The sequence below is a fragment of the Podarcis tiliguerta genome, assembly GCF_965153285.1.
Source record: "Podarcis tiliguerta genome assembly, chromosome: 13".
In the NCBI taxonomy this organism is placed as follows: Eukaryota; Metazoa; Chordata; class Lepidosauria; order Squamata; family Lacertidae; genus Podarcis; species Podarcis tiliguerta.
The window spans coordinates 37,744,084-37,771,379 of record NC_139546.1 but is presented as its reverse complement, the minus strand read 5'-3'; the positions used below and the strand labels follow the sequence as shown (position 1 = coordinate 37,771,379).

Sequence of the window (27,296 nt, the reverse complement as noted above, 5' to 3'; positions counted from 1 at the left end):
GTTTTTGACCACCTGATTGATAATTTCTATCATCTTTCCACTGATCTTCCAATTTCCTCTTCTGTTCTGGCAGGTTAGAAATTTGGACTCAACCGCTACTCCAGTCAACGTGACCTTTGAACTCCCCTTCAACACTGAAGTTGGATTCTCCTGGAATGTAACCCCATCCCACAGGGATGTGGTGAGTAAAAGATTTGAGGAAGGGTACGCTCCAGAGGGGGTGCCTTATAAATTAGAAGTTGTGTGAGGTGGGATTTCTGGACAATAGGGGGTGGGTGGGAAAGGGGATAATGGAATGAGAGTTGAATAGATTTGGAGGTGAGGGTGCTTTGGAGATACATCTTGTTTGTAGCATATATAATTCTTACTATTACTATTTAAATGTTTATAATCTGCACTTACATAAGCTATATGAGAATGGCCTTCAGCATGTAAAATAGAAGAAAATTCAGTCCATATATATATCCGTAAAACCTAATTAACATCAGTAATACTGGCTGGTTAAAAAGAGAAACCCACTTTATGAAGGCCTGTCTAAATAGTACAGTTTTTGGAAGACGTCTAAAGGAGGGCAGCGACAGTTCCTGACGAAGTGGTGGGGAGTTCCACAGGGCACTAGAGTTCCACACTAAAGGCTCAGTTCCTAAGAAAGGCTGTCTGGACCTCAGGGGGATGAGGAACCACCAGAGAATGAAGTGCCCCCTCAGGTGGTCTCCGTGATCAAGGTGGAGTATGAGGGATCAGGCAGTTCTTAAAGTACTTTGGGCCCAAGTTAAATCAGGGCTTTGTGGATTAACACAAGAAATGTGGAGCTGGCAAATCAGCAACAAGCGCAAACTCTCTCAGCAGTGGAATAACATGTTGCCAATAATTGCCCCTGTGAGGTATTTGGTCTCTGCGTTCTTCGCACCTTCTGGACCAGATACAAGGGCAGCCCCACAGAAAGCAAGTTACAGTGATCAAATAAAAACCAGCAGTGAACTCAGACAAAATGCTACAGTCCACATACAAGTGGTATCAGCATCTTGGGTGACCTGCAAGCACTTCTGCAAACAACGGCAGCAACAAAACCTCAAGTGGGGACCGGAAACCCCCAGAGGCAGCCCAGGGAGAGCTGGACCAGCTCAGCGGATGTGAAATGATGACCTACCGTTGAGTGAGAGTTGGGGGGCAGAATATCCTGGGAGAGGGCACGGCTGGCTGGCTGGAATACAGGAGTACAACCTTTAGCCCTACAGAGTATTGCCTGTTTTCTTCCAGATAAACCCGTCCTCGTGTCCGATAATGCCCTTGCCCAGAACAAGTCCCAAGACTGAAGACCTCAAAGGACCCATCACAGTAAGAACCTGGTGGAAAATGCAGGGTTGGCCGGTGGTTCATAGAAGGGTGTCTCTCTTGCCCAGGACAGACACACAGCTGCCTCTGAAGTGGAAAGGACATTTAGTAACCCCAAGGTTCTCTGTATTTCTTGTTTTGACAGAGAGGGTGCCTGGGGGCCACTGTCTGCTCCAGGTTTCAGTGCCTGATCACCAATCTCTCTCGGGGAGAGTGGGTCAAGTTCAAATTTTCATGGAATTTTAGCATAGACGACATCGCTAGCAAGGTGAGTGGTGCTCCCTGCAAATGGTAAGGAATATGGTTGGAGGGGAAGTTTCCATTGGAAGCTTGGAAAAATAGGACTTTTTTTTAAATATTACTTTTCCTAGATCAACCTCCACACCTGACGACTTATTTGTCATTTGTATTTCTTTCAAAACATTTATATACTGTTGTATATCGGACAGATTGAAAGCGCTGCACAAAATAGTGAAACAATAAATTAAATTGGACACTCTGAGGCAGCACCTCACTTTTGGAACCTCCCTGCTGTTGATATTTGGCAAATGTCCTCCTTTTATTGCTGTTCTTTTAATTGATTGCAACAAGTTTACCCAGACATATAATTCAGTTGCCTATACTGGTTTAAAAAGTTTAATTGGTTTTGTGTTTTAATGCTAATTATTGTACGTATATTAGGTTATATATATATATATATATATATATATATATATATATATATATTGCTTTATGGGTTATACCTGTGTTTCTATGCATTGTTTTATATGTACCCCGCTTAGAGAGTTCTTTGAGCAAGCAGTGTGTACATTTTTTGAAATAAAACGAAACAATAATATACAATCCATCATAATATTAAAGTCCTAATAATACAGTAATCACAGTCATGGACAATGCACAGACCAATGTTAGCAGCCTGTGTAAAGTGCTAAGTTTTCGGCATCTTAAAGAATGCACAAACATTCTTGTGGGGTGGAAAATAATGAAAGAGCCCTCATTTGTATTTTGCTGGCTTTGGGTGTCTCCCTGTAGCAGGTAGAACAGCTTTGGCCCTCCAGATGTTGCTGAAGTCTTGGCCAGGTTTGCTAAGGCTGATGGGAGCTGTAGTTCAGCGACATCTGGAGGGCCTGAAGAGTCCTCGCTCTTGCCCGACAGAGTTGTGCCAGGGAGAGGGGAGACGTGGAGGACCAAATGTTACTGATCTGTTTAATTTGCCTATCGATCCTACAGCTGACGGCCCAGAAACTCCATCTTCGGAGCCAAGCCTCTGCGGTGGTTGATGAGACCAGGTTTTTTCAGCCAGAAGAATTTCAGTTCAGTCAGGTAAACTTGCAAGGCATGGTTATGTCATGGACGTTGGATGCGCTGTGTGTGCCTCACCATGCAAATAGTGGAGCTGGTTACTGAGCACAGAATTCCGTTGCATTGAATCATAGAACTCAAAAGACTCAAAAGAATTGTAGTGTTTGAAGGGATCTCCAAGGTCATATCTAGTCCAATGCAGGAATCAGAGCCAAATAATCCCCAACAGAAGGCCACCCAACTTTTGTTTAAAAACCTCTAATGAAGAAGAATGCACCACCTTCCAATGCCTTGTGGGCCTCAAAAACCTGTTTTAAGTGCCCTGGAATGTATGAAGTAACATTAGGGGTGCCTCTGAGGATGTGCAGAGTTCTTACTTGGCACAATCAGCCTTCCCAAACGCCACAATAAGGTATTGCTTTCTCTGATATGCTTTGCTGTCATTTAAGCACCTGAACATACTAGCAAATTTCTTTTTTTTTGGGGGGGGGGGTCAAGTCTGGCCCAGAGGATTTGAGGGGCACTGCTTATCGTTATGGGGAAGAACTCCGAGTGCCTTTCCTCTCCTTTGCAGATTAGCACTGAAGTTGAGCTGATTTCACCATTCAATCCCATTCCCATCATCGTTGGCAGCACCATCGGAGGAATCCTGCTCTTAGCCATCATTGTTGCAGTCCTGTTTAAGGTAGGCATCTCTCACTTTTGCCATCAGGCAGACCTTAGAAGAGATATGGGATGCCCTGACAAGACTTAAACCTCTCTCTCTCTTCCCCCTTTCCAGTTTGGATTCTTCAAACGCAATCGAGTGTCCCTAGCAGATGAAATTGCGACAGAACCAGCTGGGCCTGGTGAACAAACTCCTCAAGCAACCAACTAGCTTACAAGGGAAGGAGGAATCATGTGGATCTGGGAGGCAGGACCTAAGGATTCCCTGGGGGAGAGGAATAGGATTTGAGAGGAGGAGTCTGGGATCCAGGTAGAATGCTAAACTTAAGAAAAGAGATGTTTTGAAGGAAATGCAGTCTGCCTGGGTACACCCTAGCAATTTTGGCTGCTTCCGGACAGATGGCTCCTAGCACTAATAAATCATTGCTATTCTGCTGTAATCTACAAGAGGAGTTGCAAACTGATTTCTACGTTAATTGGGTTATTTCAAGTTGCCTGAGTCGCCATTTAAAAACAAGAATTCTGAGTGTTCCTTAAAAACAACACAAATAAAAACGACTTATTTATTTATATAGCACTAAAGTTTTATTTGTTTATAGGCGTGATTGCTCATTGCTACTCACATGAATTGTCAGAAATTAAAAGGTTGTGTTCCTCATTAGCCATGCTTTGGAGTAGACCCGTTGAAGTTAATATGACTAACTTGGGTCTATTGATCTCAGCGGGTTTACTCTGTGTAAACCTTAGTTGGATGTGTTTAATGTTTGTGTTGGATCAGAAGCGTTTGATAAGAGAAAACAATGTTGCTAAAATGCTAGTGAGTGGAAAGTTATGGGGGGGGTTGGGGGGGGAATATCAGCATAGTGCTAGACCACTTGTTAATTTAAGCAGTACTTAAATTAGGAAAAAAAGATGGAGGCAGCTTTGGGAAAACTCTTATTAAAATATGCAGATACCCATTGGAATGGGTTCGACAGAATGGGTTAGGTGCAAGTGTCTGGAAATATTTTGTTCTCTCTGTACCAAGACATGTTGCTTCTGCCGTTTTGAAACAGAGGAAGTTGAGGCACAGTGGGCTCAGCAGAATGTCCCCATAAATTAAAAGGAATATGATTCAGTCTTGTGTTGACATCTTCCTGTAATTTTCACCCTGTGCACCAAACAGCTGCCGTTTTCATAGAATTTCAGAGGAACCTGCTTTTCCTTCCTGCCTACCAAATTTCTAAATAGCTTAATTAATATATAATTTTCTAAGGACTCCTGAGCTTAAGAGAGCCAGCGCGGATGCAGTGGCTTAAGTGCGGGACTAAGACCAAGGAGACTTCTGTTTGGCTACAAATCTTTGGCCACTTCGGCTTCTGTTTGGCCACAAACCTTTGGCCACTTCGGCTTCTGTTTGGCCACAAACCTTACTCTGCTTCTAGCTAGGGCAACATTGCAGGGTTGTTGTGAGGATAAAGGGTAGGCAGGCCATGTATGCAGCTTTTGACTTCCTTGGATAGGGTAAAAATAATTATGAAAATGAATGTATTGTTAGGTGGTAGCTGTTCCCTGCTCTCGAGTTCCTTCCCCGGGAGAATAAAGGACAGGAAACCAGCAGGTTTCTCTCCTATGATGATTGGGGGTTGTTCTGGAAGTTAACCTGGCTCCCTGCAACCCCCCTGATTTAGATCAGGGGTGCCCTCCCGATGTGGTTGACCAGAACCCCTCTTCTTTCAATCCCAGGCGAATGAAGCTGTATAAAAATAAGAGAGTCAGGTGTGTGTTTTAAAAAAGATTTTATTATAAAAATGGAGGCCAAGGCACACCTGTTTACATGACCCCTCGTCGCCAATTCCAAATTTTAAATCACCCAATAACTTAATCACCCTTGTTATATTTTCTTGGCATCAGCTCTGAGAAGGGAGAGGGAGGTTTTTCGAATGCGTACGTTGCTGCTCTGATTTGTGTTTTGCGCCACAAGTTCGCACGTGGCTACTGTCACAGTGTGGGCAAGCGCCCCCTGGAAAGAAGGCCTTCTCTGGTGATGTATTTGCAGAAAAAAAGCCACATCTCTCCCCACCCCCCCTCCGGCCTTGTAATAAAGCGCATCTTCTCACTAAACCCACTCATCTATCTCTATGCACATGAAAACACCTTAAGTGCCAGGTCTGCGCTTAAGCCCTGATTTAAGATGATGATTAAGCCCTCCATATGTCTCCCACTGGGAGAAAAGCAAGGAAGGGGCACCGCCAGATTGATGGGGATAACTGAGGCTAGATGGAGGACTTAAAACTGGGCAGGGCTTGATCCCCAATCCAGGCTTGCGCTGTGTGAAGTAATGATTTTTAAAAAGGAGAGTGCCTCTGAACAGGTACAGAGTGCATTTCCTTCACCCCTGAGAAATCAGACCGTCGCCACATACCTGGGACTAGGGGGAAGAGTTTTCAGGTTAGTGGGTGTGGCCTGCAAGAAGTCTTAGCACCTATTTTCTTAATATAACAAACCAAGAACTAAGCATGGAATCGAGGGGTGTGGGGAGGAGAAGGGCCAAGCAGGTTGGAAGGGGTGAGAGCACCATCAAAGGCGGCTGGGTGGGGAAGGAAGGGGAAGCTTTGGCTCTGAGACTGTTCCTGGGGAGGGGCACCACATCCCCTTCCCAGCAGGCCCCTTCCTTTGGGTATTATAAAGTGCATTAGTCTTTCAATACTTTTATAGCTGCCCAAGGGAGGTCAGCAGCCCACAGCCCAAAGGAAGGCCAGGATCCCAAAGGCCAAGACAGGGGCTGTCTTTGGGGCAGCTGCCCCGCAGATGCACTCAGGCCCCTGCCTTGGGGAGGGAGGGGGGGAGGTGGCAGGGCCCTCGCAGTGCAGCCAGTGATGGGAAATGAAACGCGGGTAGCCGGCGTCGGACTCCACGCTGCCACCAGTGAACTTCCAGAACTGGGTGTCCTTGAAGAAGTAAGTGTCGCCTGCAGGTGATGAGAGAGAAACAAAGGCAAAGCTGAGAATGGAGGGAACAGGTTGAGACGCAAGCAGAGAGTTATGCCTATGGCCAGCTGGGGGAGCCAGAGAGGCGCCGTCTGCACTTATATACATGCAAAGCATGATGCCTGAATGATCATGGCTCCCCCCCACAAAGAATTCTGGGAACTGTAGTTTGTAAAGGGTGCTGAGAGTTGTTAGGAGACTGCCTATTCACCTCATAGACATAGCTTTCAACGTTCCCCCTTTTTTAAGGGAAATTCCCTTATTCCGAATAGGATTCCTCGCAAGAAAAGGGAAAAGTTGACAGCTATGCTCACAGAGTACAGTTCCCAAAGTGATTTTTTTTTTATTAATAAATTTTATTTCAGATTCAACAATGATAATAAATCAACAATAACTAACGCATCAACCAGTGCCTCTTCTCAGGGAAATGCAGCTCTGTAAGTTCAATAGGGGACTCCTAATGATTTTTTTTAAATAAAAAATTTAATTAAACAACTTTAAACATATCAGACCTCCCATGTGTAGGTGCTGGCTGTTCTGGTTTTTGTGTTTCCTCTCTGCACACACAAAGCAATATACTCCCAAGGTGCCCGTTTCCATAACATTTCTGGCTACTGGCCTAATGGGCCCATGGGTCACACAACAGCCTCTTCTAGAACTGGTTACATTAGAATGGTAGGCTTTCCTTAATTACCCTGGAAAGTTAAGAGTTCCCCATTACCACAACCATTTCCTTCTGTTAGCGACAGTCAGGGCAGTTAAGAAACTGTGGTCTAATTTTTATTTGCAAAGCTGTCCAACGAAAAAAGTATGTCTTCCCCGCCCCTGCAATTATAGTCAGGGAAACCACAGCCAGGAACGGACACATTTGACACTTTCCGAAAGGGAGTCGGTTTCAACGGAAACATACCCTCGTTCCAGCTTGTGATATCATCCAGGTCATTAGGTACTCCTTTCCAAAGGCTGACAGGCTTCGGGTATCCCTGTTCCACCCGACCCATCCGATCATCATAGCGCCAGTACTGGTCCTTTTCGAAGAGGTATGTCTTGCCATTGTGAGGCCACACAAAAACGGCACCCACAACAGTGCGGGCAGGGAGGCCAAGATCAGACACAGGACGGGGGTAGCCCGGGTTCACCTGAGTATTAGTGAAAACCCAGAAGTGGGGCCCTGCAGAGAAGGAGGAATGAATGAGGAAGAAAAAGGATCCATTACCAGAAGAGATTCTAGCAGCCTTATGTGAAGGATTTCTACAGAGCACAGACTATTTGTATCCTACACTCCCACCTTCCTCTCTAGTCCAGACTCCCCAAAGTATTGCTTACATCACAGTCAGACACAGTGAATTAACTGGATCTAATAGTCAAGGCTAAATAGACATTCATATTATTTACAAATTGAATTCTGCTCGGAAGCATCTGAGGTTGGGGGGGTGTATTAAAAACACAGTCGCTTTTGATTTATAGTTTCCAACAGCGTAAAAGCAAGGACCGGTAAAAGCGTAAGTATGTCAGTCCTTACGGCCTAGCGCACATTTTAATACGTACGCAACGTTCAAATAAAATTAGAAATGGTTTGAAAAGGGAAGCTTCTTCACAAGATTTCAGCTCCCAGGATGTTGTAGATTTGCACCCTAGAGTGGTTGTTATTAGTCTGCATGCACAGAGCACGTATATGCCACCACTCAGAATTGCAAGCTCAGCCTCCTTGCTGCTGCAGGTGAATACTTAAGATTTCACATTGCTTGGATTCCTGCAGCTGGATCCAGGAAACCTCCCAATTCCCAGGGTCCAAGAAAAAAATCCTAAAGGGAAGTTCATTCTCCCAGTTATCACCCTTCTTTAAATATTCGACTGCACTCTACTTCCAAAGAGACCAGAAGCCCCGTCTTCCATTGTCAGTGCGTCACACTCACCAATGAAGAACACAATTTGGCTGTCATTGGCCCGTTCATAGGCAGCATCAATGGCCTTGAAATCCTGGGGAAGCCCGTTCCAAAACCGCAGCGTCTGTGCTGGCTCTAGGGAAACCAGGTGCTGGCTTGGTTGCAGCCTCCAGAAATGTTTTTCTGCGAAAGGGGTTGTATAGGGTGCTATTAACCAACTCAGAAACCAAATAACAGTAGCCTCTCCTAAACCCACAGTTTGAAAACTCCAGAAGGCAAACAACAGAAAACTTTACAAATGCCAATCATAGCATTGTTCTTTTGCAAGGAGGTGGCACAGGGGAAAGCATGTGCAAAGAGCACAATTATATGGACACTGCAGCCTCAGAAGCTCCCTTCTGCGGCTGAGTCAGACCAGGGGGTCCATCAAGCTGTCTACACTGGCTGGCAGCAGCTGTCCAGAATTTCCGATGGGGTTCTCTACCTGGAGACTGTACTGGGGACCACTTGCCAAGCAGATCATAGAGATACGGCTCTTCTCGAAGTAACCTGTGCAACCATTCGCTGTGTTTAAAAAGTCATTATTATTATTGGTGGCTGCCGGAAAAGGATCCCGCCTCCCATCAAACTAGCAGGAAATGGTCGCACTGCAATTCTTATGCACCTGGAGTCCTCTGCATATGTTGCCCTGCAGGTCCAGTGGGCCAAATTACGTGTGATTCTGGAAATCAAAGATTTGTTCTCCCAACAAAAGGTTCGGGTGCCCCCTGCCCACTCCCAAGCCAGCTAATCTGGAGTGTGTGTGTGGGGTGTTGCTTTACTTACTCTTGAAGAAGAAAACTTCCCCGCGGATGTTGGCGATAGCATCAAACCGGGCCTCACAGCGATCAGGTGATGGTGGACGTGGCCTGAAAGGGAGAGAGGGGAATGCTCAGGATTGCTGCTAACTGGGGATTTGTGAGATCAAGATCTGGCTGGTTCTTGCCCTATATTATTCTACGCATTCATCGCTTTTGAACAAAGAGTCTCGAAGCAACTTTAAACTACCCAACTGGTTATTTAACTCTGCAGCCCACACCCAAAACAGTGCAGACAACTCTTCCTGTCCCCCTCGCAGCCCCTCCTTGTTTTTTTGCCCATGTGTCTGCTCAAGTCTGAGTCCCAAGTCTGGCTCCCAGCTTCATGCAGCTCCTGTTGTGCCTGGGACCAGTTTGAGGTTCCCCCATTGAGCAGACTGACCCCAGTTTAGCAGATCACAGTGTGTGAAACACCTGCCTGCAACAGACCTTCAGCGTTTCAGTTTCTTTCAGCTCTCCCTGCTTCCCAGTTTACTGTTATAACCCCTGAACCCCCTCCATGCATGATGCCCACTTACTACTTTAGGAAAAGTGGACTGTACAAATAGGCTAGCTGGCCTTGAAGGTACTAATAGATTCTTTCTTTCTCCCCCGCCCCACCCGCCCCTGGAACTAACATGACTACTCTGGAATTTCAAGCGGACCTGTTGTGACATCACAGAAGTTCGGCCAATGACTATAGAGGGTCACCAATAAGCAACACTGCAGTGTTTAGGTTCCCTTTTCCTCTTAAGAACCTTGTCAGCTAGGTCGTTCATATGCTACCAAATACACAAAAAGGGGAACTGAAAGCAAGAGAAAAACAAAACAGCTTCCTCAAGGCAAGTGTGCTCATTACAGAGCTGGAATTTAAGCCTAGAAAGACCCAGATTAAGGTGCACCAGTGTAGCTGTTGGCCTATGTTGGATCTCATCAGGAGGTACTGATAGAGGATATTGGGCTCTGGGGGCCTGAAAGAATCCAGCAAAGTTTTCCCCATCTCCTGCTTTCAGTCATCAGATCCCATCTTCACTCTCTGACCTGACTGGCTGGTGCTGTTCATCATCTGTCAGTTGCCCTGGTGTACCCAAAGCTACCAGTCAGTATGCTAAGACAACCCAAAGAAAACTTTGCTGTTGACTAGGTTTTTTGGTTTTTCTGGGGTTTTGTGCCATACCTAGTCCGTATTCCCTCACAGTCAATTTAGCTCCAACGCCTACAGCAGGGGTAGCCCAGGTAGTACCTTCCAGATGTTTTGGACTATGACTCCCATCAACCCCACTCTGTATAGCTCATGGGGTCCAGGATGCTGTGGGTCAGCAACATCTGGAAGTACCCACTTCTTGTGGGGTTTCCATATGATAAGGAAGGATACTCACCCTTGCGTGGGTCTGTCGGGTGGCAGGTCAGGGATTGGAAGGTCTGTGGGGACTGGAAATTTTGGGATATCGGAATCTGGGTATGAACCTGACGGGCGCTTACCTGCAGGCAATTTAAAACAACAAAAACGGGGGGGGGGGGGGAACGAGTCAGAAAAAAAGATGAAACATGCATCCAATCACAAGGTGTTCTCTGACATGGGAGAAAATGGAAGAGAGAACACGTATGTATTCAGAAGGATGATGGAACAGAGAAATTGAGATACTCTCTAGAGACAAAGTATAGATGGCCTTGCCTCACCTTATGCAACTCTATGACAGGATGTCAAAAATAGACGCTTCCAAGAAAATGAAGCAAGCAGTGACATTATGAAAGAAAAAGCAGAAACTGAAACGGAAGAAAGAGGACAACCCGAAAGGGGCGGCGTGTGCAGAGAAATCTATGCCCAAGACACACCTGCTGTGCTATCTGAGGTCACCTTTGTGCCTGAACTCAGTGGATGATGTAGGCCTCCCCGTCTCTGCTTTGGAAGGGGCCCAGATTCTTGTGGCGGCTGGAGAAGTTTGCTAGGTCAGCCTTGGATTTCAGCAGTCGCCTGATCAGTATAGGCAGCTAGGAATTCTATGCAGGTGAGTGAGCTGGCCTGACAGAGGAGGGGCGAAGTGCTCCTTCCCTCCTCTGCTAAGCTCGCTCACTTACAAGGCTGATCTAGGTCTTTAACCAGCCAGTGCGGAATTTACAGCTCCTGCTCTCTTAGTAGGTTATTTGGGGCAGGGTGTTGGCAAATTGCACTGGGTGTATTTTACTGCACCCTGATTGCCAACTGTGTGTCTATGGGTGTGTTGGGGGTGTTCTAAAAGGATACAGAAAGGAAGGAAGGAAGGGACAGGATGTGATTGGAGGGAGGAGAAGAAACACTGGCCATCGAGATGGGAAGACAGCAGATGAAAACAGGAGGGGACTGGCTAGTCTCTCACCATAGAGTTGTTCAATCCCCATGGCATCATCCTGTGGCAGCTGGTAGAGCTCAGGCGACCCAACAGGTCCCTGGTAATAGGGCATCATGATAGATTCCTTGATGGAAGAATGAGACAGCCCCAAGGCATGGCCAAATTCGTGAACTGCTACGGCAAAGAGATCTGTGCCTCGACCTGGTATCAGGAGAAAAGGGACAGGTTACCAATGGGCTTGGCTTCTTCTCCCTGTCAGCCTCTCCAATCAGGTGTTTGATTGTGGTGTATTCCTCAGCATGTTCTCGACACAACAAAAGCACATCAGTGAAGGGTTTGTTCTGCTTTAGTTTGCGCTGCGATGTATCCCCAATGCTTCCCCATTCTTGCTATCCAGAGGGAGCTACAGCGCAACAAAAGCGGCGGCAAAAATATACGCCCTTTGCGGTGTGATTTCAGCAGGAAGGTACTGGAATGAAAGGAAGTGGGTGCAACAGTTCCAGAACTTTTGTGGGTGCAAATGGTATCGAAAGCCGGAATAGTGTCTGACTTCCTAGCAGGGCCGTCTTAAGCATATCTGGTGCCGTGGTGCAAAACTCCCTCCGGCGCCCCCCCCCCCCCAGTTTCCCAGAGTTGCCCACCTTTTTTTAGGGAGGATGGCGCTGCTGGCGGGGCTGGAGGAGGGTGGCTCCTCCGGCGGGAAAGAGACAGAGGCTGGACACGGCGCCTCCCGCCTCAGCCGGCAGCTTCATACTGTGGTAGCCACGGCAAACGAAGGCTCTGGGCGTGGCGCTGCTTTGGCGCAGCATGGCGGAGGCGGGTGAGGGCGGCAAGCTGATGCCAGGAGGTGTTGTATCCAGCCTCCGCCTCTTCCCTGGTGCCCTCCAGAACTTGGTGCCCTGGTGCCCCACGCCACTAGCTTGTATGGTAAGAAACCCCTGCCTCCTAGATCGCAACACGAGTGCAAATCATCATGAAAACACACAACTAAAAGGATGTCTGGAGGGACCCTGATTCTGAAGGTACCTGGATACTTGTTGTCCGGGTCATGTATCCATGTCTCTTCATCATCGAAATGAGTGTCGCCAGAAATGGGGTGTTCCCCGGGGAAAAAGGCGTGGGCCAGGGTGCCTCCAGGCCCATCGAAAGGGTAGCTGTCTTCGTGATAGGAGCGGCTGAAGTCCACCACGATGTCAGCTTGCCCAGAAGTCTCCTCTCGGAAGGTCAAAGCTGAGGAACGGCTCCAGGCCCGGAAGGCGAGGGAAATAAGTTCCCGGACTTTATAGGAGGGCAACTGGGAGGTGCGGGGGAAGGAACGGATGCTGCAGTGGGAAAATGAAAAACGAGGGAATAAGGGAGAGGAAGGCAACAGACTGACAGGGTTATGAGCAAAAACATGGAACCCTGGGTTCTATCCAATGTTGTACCTACCCAGAAGAGATCCATTGGAAATGAGAGGTATGACTAACTTAGGCCCATTAATTTCAGAGGGCCTTCTCTTAGTTGGATGCAACCCATAAAGTGAGGGTGAAGAGTCTTTGGCCTTCCAGCTGTTGCTGAACTACAACTCCCATCAGCCCTAGCAAGCATGGCCAAGGGGTAAAGAGGATGGGAACTGTAGTTCGGCATCTTCTAGCGGGCCAAAGATTCCTGACACCTGCCCAAAAAAGGTAAGAAAACGACAGGATGTCTAGAATAAATTAAAAATAGTGGGAGATGGAAACAAATTGTTTATAGCGACGCAAACCGACACCATTAAAATATTTTAGTGCCAAACCACAGGAAGAAAAGAGTAACAGGAAGTGAGATGTGGTTTTACCCACTCAACCCCACCCTCTGCTTACTGCCATGTCAAGCTGGTCTTTGTCCAGACACTGTCGCTGAGAGCATAGCGTCTCCTCCTGCGCCGCATCAACTCCGAGGTGCCAATGATGTCAGGAAGGGAACAGCGAGGGTGGGTCATCATGTCCAAGGTCTTCTGGTCTGCAAAGGAGAGGAACATAGGCCACATCCACACCATGCTCTTAAAGCAAGCACGGGACAAGCAGAAAACGTATGGGACCTGCGCTTTCTTAGCACACAACAAGCAGAAGTGTGGACGAGCCCCAAGACTCAGCTAAGGTTTTATGGTTGTTGGATCGGTTTCGCCCAAACCTTTCTTGTCCAACCACTGGGAGCTCTCCAGGGTGCTGCTCACCTCTCTTGCTCGCTTTGGAGGTTTTGACCCCTGCTTTGCCTGATGTTGCCTATCTGGACCTGGGCTATGCCTTGCCTTCCAGAACCTGCCATGACTTTGCTTCCTGGATCTGCAACTAGTGGCCTGTCGTCCCTGGATTCTGGGCCTAGCACATGCCCCCACTGAAGCTAGAGCCCTGCCCTCTAGCTGAGACCAGCTGTGCTCCAGAATTCAACTTGGAGCACCAGGTGTGCTCCTGAGGAGCCCTGCTAAGGTCCCAAACACATCTTTTCTGCAGGTGACTACATTGACTACACTGCCCAACATCCCATAGATGATGATGATGATGATAATTTTTAAAAAAATTATTTATATCCCACCCTCCCCAGCCAAAGCCGGGCTCAGGGCAGCTAACAACAGTAAAGTAATACAGCATTCTAAAATCAATTCAAAATCAAGTTAATAACAACAATTGGGCCAGAGTTCTGTGAGGATTACCAAAGGGGGGGGGGGTTCAGCCTGTGCCTTGGTCAAAGGCCTGGTGGAACAGCTCTGTCTTGCAGGCCCTGCGGAAAGATGTCAAGTCCCGCAGGGCCCTAGTCTCTTGTGACAGAGCGTTCCACCAGATCGGAGCCACAGCCGAGAAAGCCCTGGCTCTAGTTGAGGCCAGCCTAACCTCCCTGTGGCCCAAGACCTCCAAGATGTTTTTGTTTGAAGACCGTAAGGTCCTCCGTGGGACAAGCCAGTTGGCTCCTTACCTCTCTCGCCATGACCCAGCCACTGTGATCCATGCGACGGTCACCTCCAGACTGGATTACTGTAACTCACTCTACGTGGGGCTGCCCTTGAGATTGACCCAGAAACTCCAGTGGGTGCAGAATGACACGGTGAGACTCCTTATGGGGTCCTCGCTGCGGGATCACATTCACCCGGTGCTATACCAGCTGCACTGGCTCCCGGTGGAGTACAGGATCAGGTTTAAGGTGCTGGTTTTAACCTTTAAAGCCCTATACGGCCTAGGACCCTCGTACCTACGGGACCACCTCTCCTGGGTGAGGAATCTTTTCAGCCTGACAGGCCTGATCTTTAGACACATGCTCCTGTCAGACTTTAATATGGGCTCCGACCACATGGATCATAATGGAAAACATGACGGACAGCTGCGAACTGGCTACGTGTCGTATGAGACAGGCCCTCATTGGGGAGGCAAGAGCAATCTACACACGCTTAGAGATGTTTTTACTTACACTTTCCCTGGTGTGAAAAGCTGAGATCTGACACCCAAGAGACCTGCCGGAAAGAGAGACAGCAACACATCCCAACCAACACTGGGGGTGGGGAGAAGGTGTAACCAGATTCACGTTCTCCCAGTACATACCCATCGTCCCGGTCACAGGCAGTCCTGCAAACCTTTGCATTGTTCTGATGGCGCTTTTCAGTTCCTCTGGGCTCTGAAGGCGAGCTGCCCTTGGGTCTGGTTGAGGGAGGTAGCCGTAGCGGGTTAACCACTCCTGCGAGGGCATAATTAGTGGGGGTTTGTTAGTCAGTACAAGGAATTCCTGGGAACTCTTGGAACTGTGACTCTGTGAGAGGAATTGAGGAACTCTCAACATCCTTGACAAACTGCACTTCCCATGATCCTTTGGGGGAAACCATGACTGTACAAAGTGCTATGATACCTGTTTTGATGTATAGTGCAGATGGGGCAATACTCGGAATACTCCATTTTAAAAAAAAAACTCTTGCTTCCTTTTTGCAGCTGCTTGGTAGATTTGGGGGTTTGAGTGAAAAAAGCAAAGTTGATCAAACAACCCTGAAGTCTTGTATGTCCCTGCTCAGGGCTTTGCCTAAAAACACAAGTGAGCACATGAGACCTAGGCAAACAGCCTGCTGCTCTTTAGACTGTTGTGCAAAGATCTGCAAGAGGTTCCTAAGTGCCTTCTGCTCAGAATGCTTAGAAACCTCCCTGTGTCTCATAAGACATAACTCTCTTAGAAATCCTTTGCAGACCTTGGCGTTCAATGTGACCCAAGCTCTAAAGAGGAGTCTGCACACCTGTGGCTGCTGGAGGATGGGACTTGAATGTGTATCCCTGACCCCAACCGCGATTTTCAGCCATCTGTATTCAAGCGAGTGCAGGATCAGAGCTAAAAAAAACCCCCATCACATTCTATTTTGATTTAAAGAATGTGGAAAGCATGGATGAGGAGGACACACACACCCCTCAATTATTTCAGTCCATGTTTGGTCTTCTACTTATTTTTTGTGACTGAGGAGGACAGATATTCTTGAGGGGATTCCCAACTTCCCCTTCCTTTCCCCTGAAGTGAGCAATGCCTTTCTTGCTACTTGAGGGGAATTGAGAGCAAGGAAAAAGAACTTTTTATGCCTGCAGAGGCTTGGACTCTCTGAAGGGAAACAAACAAACACCCACACACAAACCCCACAACACCCCTGTATCTTTCCTAACTAAATAAAGAGGAAATGGCTTTTCCTTTTTAAAAGATAAAATCTTCTCGGGAAATTAGCATGCAGAGAGTAGCCCGTGAGACTATTGCATGGTGAAAGAGATTGGGGGAGTCCGATAGAGAGCCCCCTACCCCCAAGCCATCCGACTCCTCCAACCATCACCAAATTGAAACACACCTTCTGCATGCTTTAAAACCACAATTTCCCCAGGGTTCTAAATCACGTGTGTGGGGAGGGCAGCCTTCCTGCTGCCTTGCAAGGTGCTCGGCCCAGAAGTTGTCCCCACAATTTCTGCATTGCAGGGGGTTGGACTAGATGACCCTTGGGGTCCCTTCTGAATCTATGATTCTGTGGCAACAGTGGGATAGGGCTAAAGCATAGCCCTGCAGTTCCTCTCACCGCACCCAATTCCTTCACCTATTCTGAATAAAGGCACCACGCTTTCCTTCCTCTTCTGGCATATCTGAACTACAAAGAAATGTCTGGGACCATCTTCATGGCTGAGGCTTTGCCCAAAGTTATCTTGGAAATGGCAGCGTGTGATTAATGAGCTGCAGAACTACAGGTCCCTGGAAGAAGGCAGTTTCAGCAAACGCCGACATGTACCTTAAATCAGCCAGCCAGGTAGGCACTCCCAAATGCCCTTTCTTTTTACAGGCAGTCGGTGAAGGATGAAGAGAGAAAGAAAGAAAGAAAGAAAGAAAGAAAGAAAGGGACGAACACAAGAGCAGGAGAAAGAAACAAAGTGGAAGAAATGAGCTATCCTATGAAGTCAACTGCCAGGAGATCCCAAACAGACAAAAGGACAGTTCTTCTTTCCCCAGGACATTATTGTATTTACTATTTTTGGAACTTTCTGTCACAAGATTAGGGTGATGACCCCTTTCAAAGAGGACTAAACAAACGCACAGAAGATAGGTTTATAAATGGCTACCAGTCATGATGGCTAGGTGCCTGGGGCCAGCCTGGTGCCCAGAGGCACCCACAAGGCTCAGAGATAGTGTAACTCTGAGTACGCTGGCGCTTAACAGGGCAAGAGGTCTGCTCTCTTGCTTGTGGGGATACAGGATGCTGGGATAGACGCTTTGCCTCCTTGCTGCACCTCCTCAGAGCAGACACACCGAAATCAGTGGACTGAGGATGGTTGTGCCCTTTGATTTAAATGGCCCTTCTCTGAGAAGAACTATAACACAGACCCACAGTAAGGTTGTTCTTCAATTCTCAAAGAAAATTGTGAAAATGGCAGGCATGAGACAGGGAGCCGGACACTTGACCAGCTTCCAAACTCTTGCAGCTTCCTAAAGGTAAAGGTAAAGGACCCCCGGACGGTTAAGTCCAGTCAAAGGTGACTCTGGGGTTGCGGCGACCATCTTGCTTTCAGGCTGAGGGGGCCGGCGTTTGTCCACAGACAGCTTTCTGGGTCATGTGGCCAGCATGACTAAACAGCTTTTGGAACAACGGGATACTGTGACAGAAACCAGAGCACACGGAAACGTCATTTACCTTCCCGCCACAGTGGTACCTATTTATCTACTTGCGCTGGCGTGCTTTCGAACTGCTGGGTTGGTAGGAGCTGGGACAGAGCAACGGGAGCTCACTCCGTTGCTGGGATTAGAACTGCCAGCCTTCTGATCAGCAAGCTCAAGAGGCTCAGTGGTTTAGACCACAGCACCACCCACGTCCCATGCAGCTTCCTGGGCTGTGTACACACTGTACCTTTAAAGTACATTTGAGGTACATTCTTTGTCCTTAAAGAATTCTGGGCACCTGTGGTTAACCCCTCGCAGCCTTGCAGTTCCCAGAAACCCTCAACAAACTACAGTGCCCAGAATGCTTTGGGGGAAAGAATGTGCCTTAAAGGCATACACATGTGTATGTAGCCTTTGTTCTGGAGGTTTCCCTGAGGAAACGGAGGACTCAAGGGGCTCTCAAGCCTCTATATGAATGCATGTGTATAAACTTAGTGAATCTGCCAAGAGGGTCCCTTGAGGAAGCTTTCCACTGCGGCTCCCAGAGTTCAAAACAAACTTTTAATCGCATAATTTGTCTCATGGGCCTCTGAGAATGGATTCAACTGAAGGTGTTGAGAGTTTCTATTATGCTTTGCATGTTTATAAGGACTCTAATGCTTTGTATCCAAACTGGCTTTTGATGAAGTTTTCCTACAATGGGCTTCATGATCTGCCAAGCTTGTCTAAGTCTGTGCATACACACACACTCTGCTATATACAGTATATATATATAACAAGGGAAGGCTGGAGCCACACTGTAGTTTGTGTGGTTGCCAAACTCCATCACGATGGGAGAACGGCAGGCATGTGAGCGAGCGAACAGCATGGGTGGCAGATGGTCCAGGCAAGCTGTTTAATGGAGGGGAGAGGCACTTTGCAGAGCGCTTTGCCAAACCTCTCTGTCGAGTGTGTCCCCATCTCTGTTAAATGCTGCTGCCGTGAGGTTTAATGAAGGAGGGAGGTGCTTCAGAAAACCTGCTCTCTGAAAGTGGCTCTGCTCTTCCTTTAAAAAGGCTTGAGGCCAGCAATATCAGCAGTCCATTGTCTTGCTCTTTCCTGGCATGGTCCTGAGCAGCTTCTCCCAGAAAACCTGCTCTTTAGGGCTAAATCGGAACAAACAGCAATCCATGGGAAACCCCATTTGTTTCCATTCAGTGCTAAACTGCAGGTTTCCCAGGGAGAAAGCAGCACAGCAAACAGGGGTGTGGATAAGCCCTTGGTATAAATTCAACACCTGACACGGGTTTTCTGGGGCAAGTCTGCACAGAAAGCCTAAATTAATGGTGATGGCTTGCTAAACCCATGCCCCTTGTTCACACAAGGAGCAAGCGATGTGATAACTGCTCTGGAATTGCATACCACTTCAGCCTGCTGTGGGACAGGGAGAGGATTCGTGGATACAAACAACAGAATGAAGCTTTCTTTTGTTTTCAGTTTGAAAGATTGGGGCTTTTTTTTACTGTATTGTGCATGCAAGGTTTATACAAGCTTTTGCTGCCTTTCAATATTAGCTGCTTACCCCATGGAAAGGTAATCTAGAAATATCAATATGCATAAACAAATCACAAGCAAGCAAACTCTGTCCTGTCCACAATGACATGTCCGCCAACATGTCACTGTGGAAAACAGGGATGTGTGTCTCCTTGTGCAGGGATGTGCTCCTTGTGCAAGTCACATGACCTGCGCAAGATAGCGGCCCCAAAACGGAATGTCCCGATTTAATCAGGGCAGTTGAGGGCAGCGGCTCTCTAGGGCAGGGGTCAGCAAACTAAGGTCCGGGGGCCGGATCCGGCCACATCGCCTTCTCAATCCGGCCCACGGACGGTCTGGGAATCAGCGTGTTTTTACATGAGTAGAATGTGTCCTTTTATTTAAAATGCATCTCTGGGTTATTTGTGGGGCATAGGAATTGGTTCATTTCCCCCCTCAAAATATAGTCTGGCCCCCCACAAGGGCTGAGGGACAGTGGACCGGTCCCCTGCTGAAAAAGTTTGCTGACCCCTGCTCTAGGGTATCAGACATGGGTCTCTCCTGGAGATATCAGGGGTTGAACCTTGGATATTTTGGAAGGCGGATGCTCTGTCACTGAGCTCCAGCCCTTGGAGGAAGAGTGATGGGAAAGCCTTCTCTGCTCAACACTCCGCTGTCAGTCTGAGCTGACAGCACAAGGCTAAATGGATGGACAGCCTGCCTGGCTTGGTGTAAGGCTGTTTCCTATGTAGTCCTAGAAGAGGATGCTGCAGAGACCAAGTGCTGATCTCATGGGGGAGCTCCCAGAAACATCCTCTGGGCTGGAGGGTTGGCCTGAGTGAGCTTCACAGATTCCTGATTCACCACAGCCCCCTGCCCTGCTCAAAGGCCCCTTTGTTTCGTTCCCTGAAGGCTGCTGTGGAATCCAAGAGCCGCCCCCTAGTTTCTCTGGACCCCCATGACCTCCCCACAACCAGCCCTTTTGCACCAGTTTCCAGGATGGACCTTTCTCCTTCTGTGTATCTATCTATCTGCACAGAGGCGCGAACACACGCCCTGCTGTTTCCAGCTGGTGGGAGATGGGTGAGTTGCCATTTTCTCTTAGAAAGGTCAAGCGGCTGGCGGAAATCATCTTCCCAGAGGAAGCACAAAATAGGTAGCCATGGGAACCAGTGGAAGGAGTCCAAATCAAGAGCGCCTAGATCCCCAGATCTACTAGTTGGAAGGGATCTCCCCTCTCCAAAGAAGTGGGGTGAGCGTAAAAAAAATGGTGCAAAGAGGAGGGAGGGTCTTATTTCCGCATCCCGCAACACCGCAAAACCTGCCTGAAAGTGTATTATGAATCATTTATAATAAAAGCACTTTTGAAAATGTGCCGAACACTCTGCAATATTAATTGCGTTCATCGTCACTAATGGAGCCCACAAGCAGGGAAAGGAGGAAATTGTTCCCCAGCAACCGGTACTGTTCAGTGATACACTGTCTCTGAACATGGATGTTCCATTGAGCCACAGCTGTTAGACCTGCCCTTTGCGAATTTTTCTGCTCCCCTTTTGAAGCCATCGAAACCAGCAACCATCATCACATTTTGCAGCAGTTAATTCCACACGCCAATTATGCGTTGTGTAAAGAAGCAAAAGAATCGTGGAGGAGGAAGAGAACGGAGCCCACATAGTCTGGTTTGGTGTGTAAAGCTCTACCGCTAATCTAGAATATGATCCCACACAGCCAGAGATTGTGGGAAGTGCAAACAGCAGAGATCATTCCGTTTGTGACTTAAGTGTTAATCCTGTTAATGTTAAAGTCAAATGGTGTTGCTTAGCAACTATACAGGCATGATCCTTCCTGTACTCAGAATTGGCTGTTTAGTTTTGAGGGAATTTTCCTCTATATGTAGTTGTCTGAGGAAAGGATAGCAGGTTACTCAAGGAAGTGAGCCAAGCTGCATGTTGCAGGTATTAGTAGTAAAAATCCAGAGTCTCTAGCAAGTTTGATTTGGGGAAAATGGGGGAAGGGAAGTCTATTTCAATGGTCAGTTATGGCAATCACGCTCAGAATATGAGAGGCATGAGCATCCAACGGGTGCATTTTTATGTGGCCCTCAATTTTAGTTTCAGTTTTGAGTGTCTCGTGTGCTGCTTGAATGCCACAAAAAGTATTTTGAGAAAAGCACTCCTCCACAATCTACTTAATGTGGTTTGTTCATCTGATTCATAGATGCAGGAAACCTAAATGTTGTTGTTTGGGGGCATCTAAAGAAAAACGCCCCAAATATGGCAAAAGGAAATGAATGGATACGGTGCACACAGCCCCATGCCTGCCACTATTATTTTATTATTTATTTATAAATTTACAAACTGCCCTATACCCCAGAGGTCTCAGGGAGGTTCACAGAAAAGATCCAACATTAAAACCAATATATATATATATAATCAAAATAAAAACAACAACCCAATAACACCCCTCCCCCGGGGGAAAAAGATGCCACTAGGAGGCTGACGCAGGAGAAAGATATTAAGACGGCACTGGACTTCTGAACTGATCCTGGCAGCTAGAGCCACGGCTGAGATGCTTCCACTTCGTTAAAAGCCACAGAGACTTTCAAGTTTATGTCCCACTTTTCCTGGCAAGGATCTTGTATCTTTAACAATTTACTCGGTTGAAGGGTTCTGCCTGGCACCGATCTATTCAAAATGCAGGAGTCCTGCCCCCCAAATTTTGGTGGCAAATGCTTTCAATGAGCTAAACCCTGGGGAAAACTGGGCCCTGGTTTTCTGTTCCAGGAAGAACAGGTGCACATAGTGATAGTGGTGCGTTCAGGGTAGGACTTTAGGGCACAGAGGCAATGAGCAGGGACTTAGTACAACAAGCAGGAGGACACCTCCCAAATTGCAAATCTGGCTTGTATTTTGGAGTAGCTCCTGGGAAAGAGCCATAGCTTAGTGGCAGAGCATCTGCCTCGCTGGGGATTGAACGTCTGCTTGCATCTGCAGGTAGAGCTGCCTGAAACCCTGGGGAGCTTCTGCCAGTCTGAGTAGACAGTACTGAGCTAGATGGACCAATGAGATGTCTCAGGATAAGGCACCTTCCTCCACCCCTAAGTGACACTCAACAAAGGATATGTCCTTGAAGTTTGGAGAGTGAACGGCAATCCCACTCGTGCCTTAACAGCCGAAGAACAATTGTTTGGCAGCACGAGGAATCCTATGTCTGGAAGCAACACCCTAAGGCACATTACCAGCTAAAGGGAGGCCCCCTGCTCCAAATAATAAGTGCATTGCTGAACTGCAGCCCTGGGCCACAATGGTATACTGATTCATTCTAAGCAAAGCCTTCCATCCTGGAAGCAGCCCATCCTTTATCTAAGACAGGGGTAGGCAACCTAAGGCCCGGGGGCCGGATCTGACCCAATTGCCTTCTAAATCCGGCCTGCGGATGGTCCGGGAATCAGCGTGTTTTTACATGAGTAGAATGTGTCCTTTTATTTAAAATGCATCTCTGGGTTACTTGTGGGGCATAGGAATTCGTTCATTCCCCCCCCCAAAAAAACATAGTCCGGCCCACCACATGGTCTGAGGGACGGTGGACCAGCCCACGGCTGAAAATGGTTGCTGACCCCTGATCTAAGAGGATGCTAGCATTTTTTAGTCAGGTTTCTTCCAGGTGTGGGCTTATTACTGTAAAAACAGGTCATTGTAATATTGAAAACAGGTCATTTGCAAAAGAGCTGGCTTTTAAAATAAAAGCTTGCCAGCTTTTTCCTGGAAAGGGTCAATCCAGATTAAATGAGGCTGGCCAGTAAGAGAGGTTGGCATTTTGATGCCGTTGTGCATGGAGAAGCATCCATCCCATAATTACCACCCATCTGAAAGCACCCTTGCGCAGAAGCCTCTTTCGATGTGTTAGCACAGAAGCATGCATGTGTCTCTGACAGTTCCTCTATCTGATTATATTATCAATTTTGCACCCCCCGCTGGATTTAGGAGTGTGAAGGGTGGGTGGCGATATCCTATCCTGCAACAGGAGCAGCGACAAGGAAATGTGATGGGCATCTTCAGCCACCAGGACTCCTTGACTTTGTTAAGTGAGCTGATCAAGTCACAGGGACTTGGGGATGAATCTGTGGGATGCAAAGTTAGAAAAATCTGCAGGATCCGAATGCGAAGACTTATTGAGACACAGTCTGAGCTCAGCAAGTGTACAGGCTCAAAGCTGCAGAGGATAGCTACTCTTTGAACTTGCATATTCAGAAAATGATTCAAAAATAAGCAGATTCGAGGGGTTTGTCCCCCCACCCCCACCAAAGGATGGTATTGGGAGGTGGGGACCACTCAAAAAGGACAATTAAAGGCATCAAATGAGAAAGGACAGGCAGATGGTGGCAGATCTCTCAGTTTTTCTCCAACAGATAGCGCGACAGAGGACAGAATATACCCTTTTCCGTGGCTATAGATAAGGGGTGGGGGGACAGGATACAGAGGTCAGATTGCACATTACCAAGAGGCGAAAAATTATCCCTAGATAACTGAGGCAGGGGACAGGAGGGAGAAAACAGGGACTAACTAAAGGGATCAATTATTTCCCAACAGCAGGCAATTTGAAACACGAAACCTCAAGGAAATGGATCGATTTTATCCCTCTTTCAGGGGCAAGAGATGAAGAGATAGGAGCTCCTCCTTCACCCCACTCCCAGAGACTTTGGGACAGAGTCCAGCTCCCACTTATTGCAAACTCCTGGGCATATTTATTTTTTTCACAAGCATCGACAAGTCCTTCCACAGCCCCTCTCTAATTCCAGGCACCAGCTTCTTCCCAAGGGGGTCCTGGCCAGCTTAACTCCTCCCCAGCTGAACCCCAATGATCTCCTAGAGAATCTGCTGTCCCAACTCCTCTCTCCCCATAAACACTAGATCCCCCCCCCCAAAAAACCCTCAGGAGTCCTGACTCCTAGCACCCTTACCCTAAACCCCCAGACCCCGCTCTTTCCTGAGGACCCAGGCATCTTGGACTCACCAATCCTCTGGTCATCTCCTGGGTGCTAGACGGTGCTGCCCTGGTCTGGGGAAAAGTCCAGAGGCAGAGAGATGCCAGGAGGAGCAGCATCTTGGCTTTCCTGTGGAGGCACTGATGCCTCCAGCTGCAGCTCTGGCCCTATACAGCAGCTCCTGTTTCCCCCGCCCCCTTCCTCTCTCAGTTCTCATTCTCTGCTCCTGCTGAGAAAATCCATCCCAGTCACAGAGCATCCCAGTTTCCCCCCAGGGGAAGCAGATTCAGAGGGGGATATGGAGGGAGGGTGGACAGGAACTCCTGGGTTTCCTAGAAGGGGGAGCAGGATGGGAAGTGGGGCTCTGTGGTTCTTGCAAGGTGAGTGCAAGCTACTCCGAAGAGTTACAGCATTAACAGGGTTGGAGTTAAGCAACTCTGCAGTCCTAAATACTCTGGGTCAAGGGTATAGTTGTCACCCCACTGGGAACAAGCCCCACTGAAATCAATAGGAGTAGGCATGGTTACGATTGCAATGTCCGTCTTCTGCGGGTCTTCCTTCTCAGTCAACATGGGACTTAAGGCTTTTCCAGCCTGGTTTTGGGGGTTGTTGTTCACAGAGAGGTTTCTGCAACATATCATTGACACAGTAACAGTGCATAAGTGCTGGGTTTATACAGTGGTACCTCGGATTACATATGTTTCAGGTCACATACGCTTCAGGTTACAGACTCCACTAACCCAGGAAAAGTGCTTCAGGTTAAGAACTTTGCTTCAGGATGAGAACAGAAATCGTGGTCCGGTGCCGCGGCAGCAGCAGGAGGCCCCACTAGCTAAAGTGGTGCTTCAGTTTAAGAACAGTTTCAGGTTAAGTACGGACCACTGTCCTGGACTGTCTACACATCATTCTGCTTTATTACGTGTTCTGACAGCTGCATATTCCCTCATTGCAGCTCTATGATTCTATGATCTAGGACAGGCATGTCCAACAGGTAGATCATGAACTACCAGTAGACCACTGGACCTCCCCTAAAAAACAGGCCTTCCTTGTTCCTAAAAAAGCTCAACAACATTGGCCTTCACCCCTAAAAACAGGGCTTTCCTTCCTAAAAAAAGCTTGACAAATTTGACCAGAAAGGAGGCAGATCACTGCCAGTTTTTAACTCTGTGAGTAGATCGCAGTCTCTTGGGAGCTGGCCACCCCTGATCTAGGACTTTTGATGCCTCCCAAAAGATACAGCATTATTGCTGTCCAGAGGGGCAATCTTGTGCTTTTGCACAAAAAATGCAGAACACTCATGTGCACATCTGTGGTATGAAAGTTACAGGATTTCAGCAGAAAGCTATGGGGCATGCCCCAGTTTTGCCTCCGGTTTGAAACTTTTGCTGGCGCAAAACAATATTGAAAGCAGGGGCATGATTTACTACATTTATACCCAAGCCCTTCCTCCTGAAGGAAAACAGACACGACAACACATTTAAAAACATTCAGCTGACCTGACACCACCATGAGCACAAATAATCATAAATGCAGAATAATAACAAGAATAATAAGCCTGGAGGGGGCCTTATACTAAATGCTGGCTTGGTTAAACAAAAGTCAGGACACCTGGGTTCTGTTGTAGAGGAGGGGAGGAAACCGTCTAGACCAGCCTTTCACCAACTGAGTCAGATAACCAATTCACAAATTCCTGATTTCTTCCCCCACCCTCATTATCACGCCCCCCCCCCCCGTTTCGCTTTGCATCGTTTCGCAGAGGAAACGAACACATCACACTCTCACCTCCCTTTGCTCAATTTCTTCCTAAACTCGCTGTTTAATTTCCTGCTTCACACCTGGCTACCTCCTGATGGGACTCTAGGGCATCCTAATGGAGATAAGCTTAGAGGTGGGGGAGGAAGGCCGGGTCTGCAAGGGGTGAATGGGTCCGTGTACAAACACCGGATTGGAAAGGCAGATGAGTCAAAAGTTGCAGGAGTTTGATCCAGCATCAGCAACTGCCCTCCAGTGACAAATATATTTTAGCACAAAGCAAAAAGGTCTTTACAAAATACTCACGTGGAAGGTTGCAGGAGAAACATTTAGAAGAACTGATTTCACCCCAGAAACAGCGGCGTCGCACTATTTGGGGAGAGGTCTCCGTATACACAGACGCCCCGCAGATTCACACGTGCATGCAAATCGTTTTATCTTAGGGGCCGAAAACGCATAAACGGCCCGCGGGGAGAAGTATGTACTGCGGTGTTGGAAGTTATAGAAACGCCCAGTCTGTCACCTCCTTTGGCTCTTCCCTACATTTCACGTTGCCTCCCTCGTGTAATTGAACGTGTGCACGGGGCCACTTTCCCTTTAGTAGGTCCTGGTAAGGCAAGCTTTTCCTGAAACGCTCTCGCCTCCTGAAGGGCTGCATACGTGGTCTGTTCTGTCCTTATAGGACTTGTCCCGTCCCGCCCCCCACTCCCAGTTTCACATATTGGGGCTTAGCTTTAGAAGCTAGGAAAGAGGTGATGAGAAGCATGTGCAAAATGCATTTAGGGCACCCCCGCGTGGAATTATGGGGCAGGGCTCTCAAGAAAGCTCCAGCGCTGGCTGCTTTGTTTTGACTTTGGATAGGCTGCAGCCTGACAGGTCAAGTGCAAGGAGGAGTAAGCTGACGTTGCTCGGTTACGAGGCAAAGAGGAGCCAAGCAATGGCGTCTTAGTCAAACATTAACAATGGCATTAAAAAAAAGAAAAGAAATCTAATCTTGACAAAGCAAGGCAAGTAAGTAAGCTAACTGCTTCCTCTTGCTCTGATGAGCCTCTTGTGTTTCCCAGAAGACAAGAGAGACTTTCATTCAGCAGTTGGCCTTGGTTGTTTGTTGTTTAGGCTCCTTAGCCCTATTCAGGCATTATTCTCTCCTCATGAAAATGCTGCTCTGGTGAAAGAGCATATGCTGGTCTTTCCCATGTTTTGGACTCTCCTATAGAGATGTCTTCTGGGACAACATGCCCTGTTCAAACTCTTTCCAGGGTTTGAAGGTGTGGTGGTGGCCCAGCTATTTTTGGCTTATAACAAAGGGACTCATGACAAAGATGAGCCAATGACCGGCCTCTCTACTCTCTAATTGGCATAAGGGCAGCTGGGGAAATTCCCCACAATGCCCTGGAGCAACATTATGTCAGGGGCATTGTGGGAAATAAATGTGGCAGCTCCCAGGCTCTGCCACCTCCGTAAGCGCCAGTGGTCAGCTGAGCTTAACGGCTGAGTCCCCGCAGGACAAACTCCATGGGTGTTGCTTACTCTAGAAAGAGAAAGTTTCACTTGTTGAGCTTTTGCCTCACGAACCTGCGAAAGGCAAAAGGAGTTTAGATGGAACAGAA

General features: G+C 47.7%; 2 protein-coding genes across 4 annotated transcripts in view; one reads left to right on the top strand and one right to left on the bottom strand.

The window, feature by feature from the left end:
- The window catches only part of LOC310663642 (integrin alpha-X-like), a 28,302-nt gene extending 24,429 nt beyond the window's left edge, over positions 1-3,873 (top strand). For both annotated transcript variants that reach the window (XM_083411707.1, XM_083411708.1), the window contains exons 25-30: positions 74-181; positions 1,261-1,338; positions 1,481-1,603; positions 2,566-2,658; positions 3,212-3,322; positions 3,419-3,873. In XM_083411707.1, coding sequence (XP_083267833.1) covers positions 74-181; positions 1,261-1,338; positions 1,481-1,603; positions 2,566-2,658; positions 3,212-3,322; positions 3,419-3,514 — 609 coding nt within the window. In that variant the 3' untranslated portion in view covers positions 3,515-3,873. The remainder of the gene's footprint in view (positions 1-73; positions 182-1,260; positions 1,339-1,480; positions 1,604-2,565; positions 2,659-3,211; positions 3,323-3,418) is intronic.
- A 1,202-nt stretch (positions 3,874-5,075) lies between these two features.
- MMP25 (matrix metallopeptidase 25) lies at positions 5,076-26,528 on the bottom strand. 2 transcript variants are annotated; one of them, XM_083409331.1, is made up of 10 exons: positions 25,993-26,528; positions 14,879-15,011; positions 13,169-13,307; positions 12,351-12,646; positions 11,352-11,525; positions 10,374-10,476; positions 8,984-9,066; positions 8,189-8,341; positions 7,183-7,443; positions 5,076-6,253 (listed from the first exon to the last, which is right to left on the bottom strand). In XM_083409331.1, exons 2-10 carry the CDS (start codon positions 14,916-14,918, stop codon positions 6,015-6,017), a joined length of 1,488 nt encoding a protein of 495 aa, XP_083265457.1. In that variant the 5' UTR covers positions 14,919-15,011; positions 25,993-26,528; the 3' UTR covers positions 5,076-6,014. The 2 variants fall into 2 exon arrangements, with proteins under 2 accessions (XP_083265457.1, XP_083265456.1); XM_083409330.1 differs by lacking the exon at positions 25,993-26,528 and adding an exon at positions 23,964-24,133.
- Between the last annotated feature and the right edge of the window lie 768 nt (positions 26,529-27,296).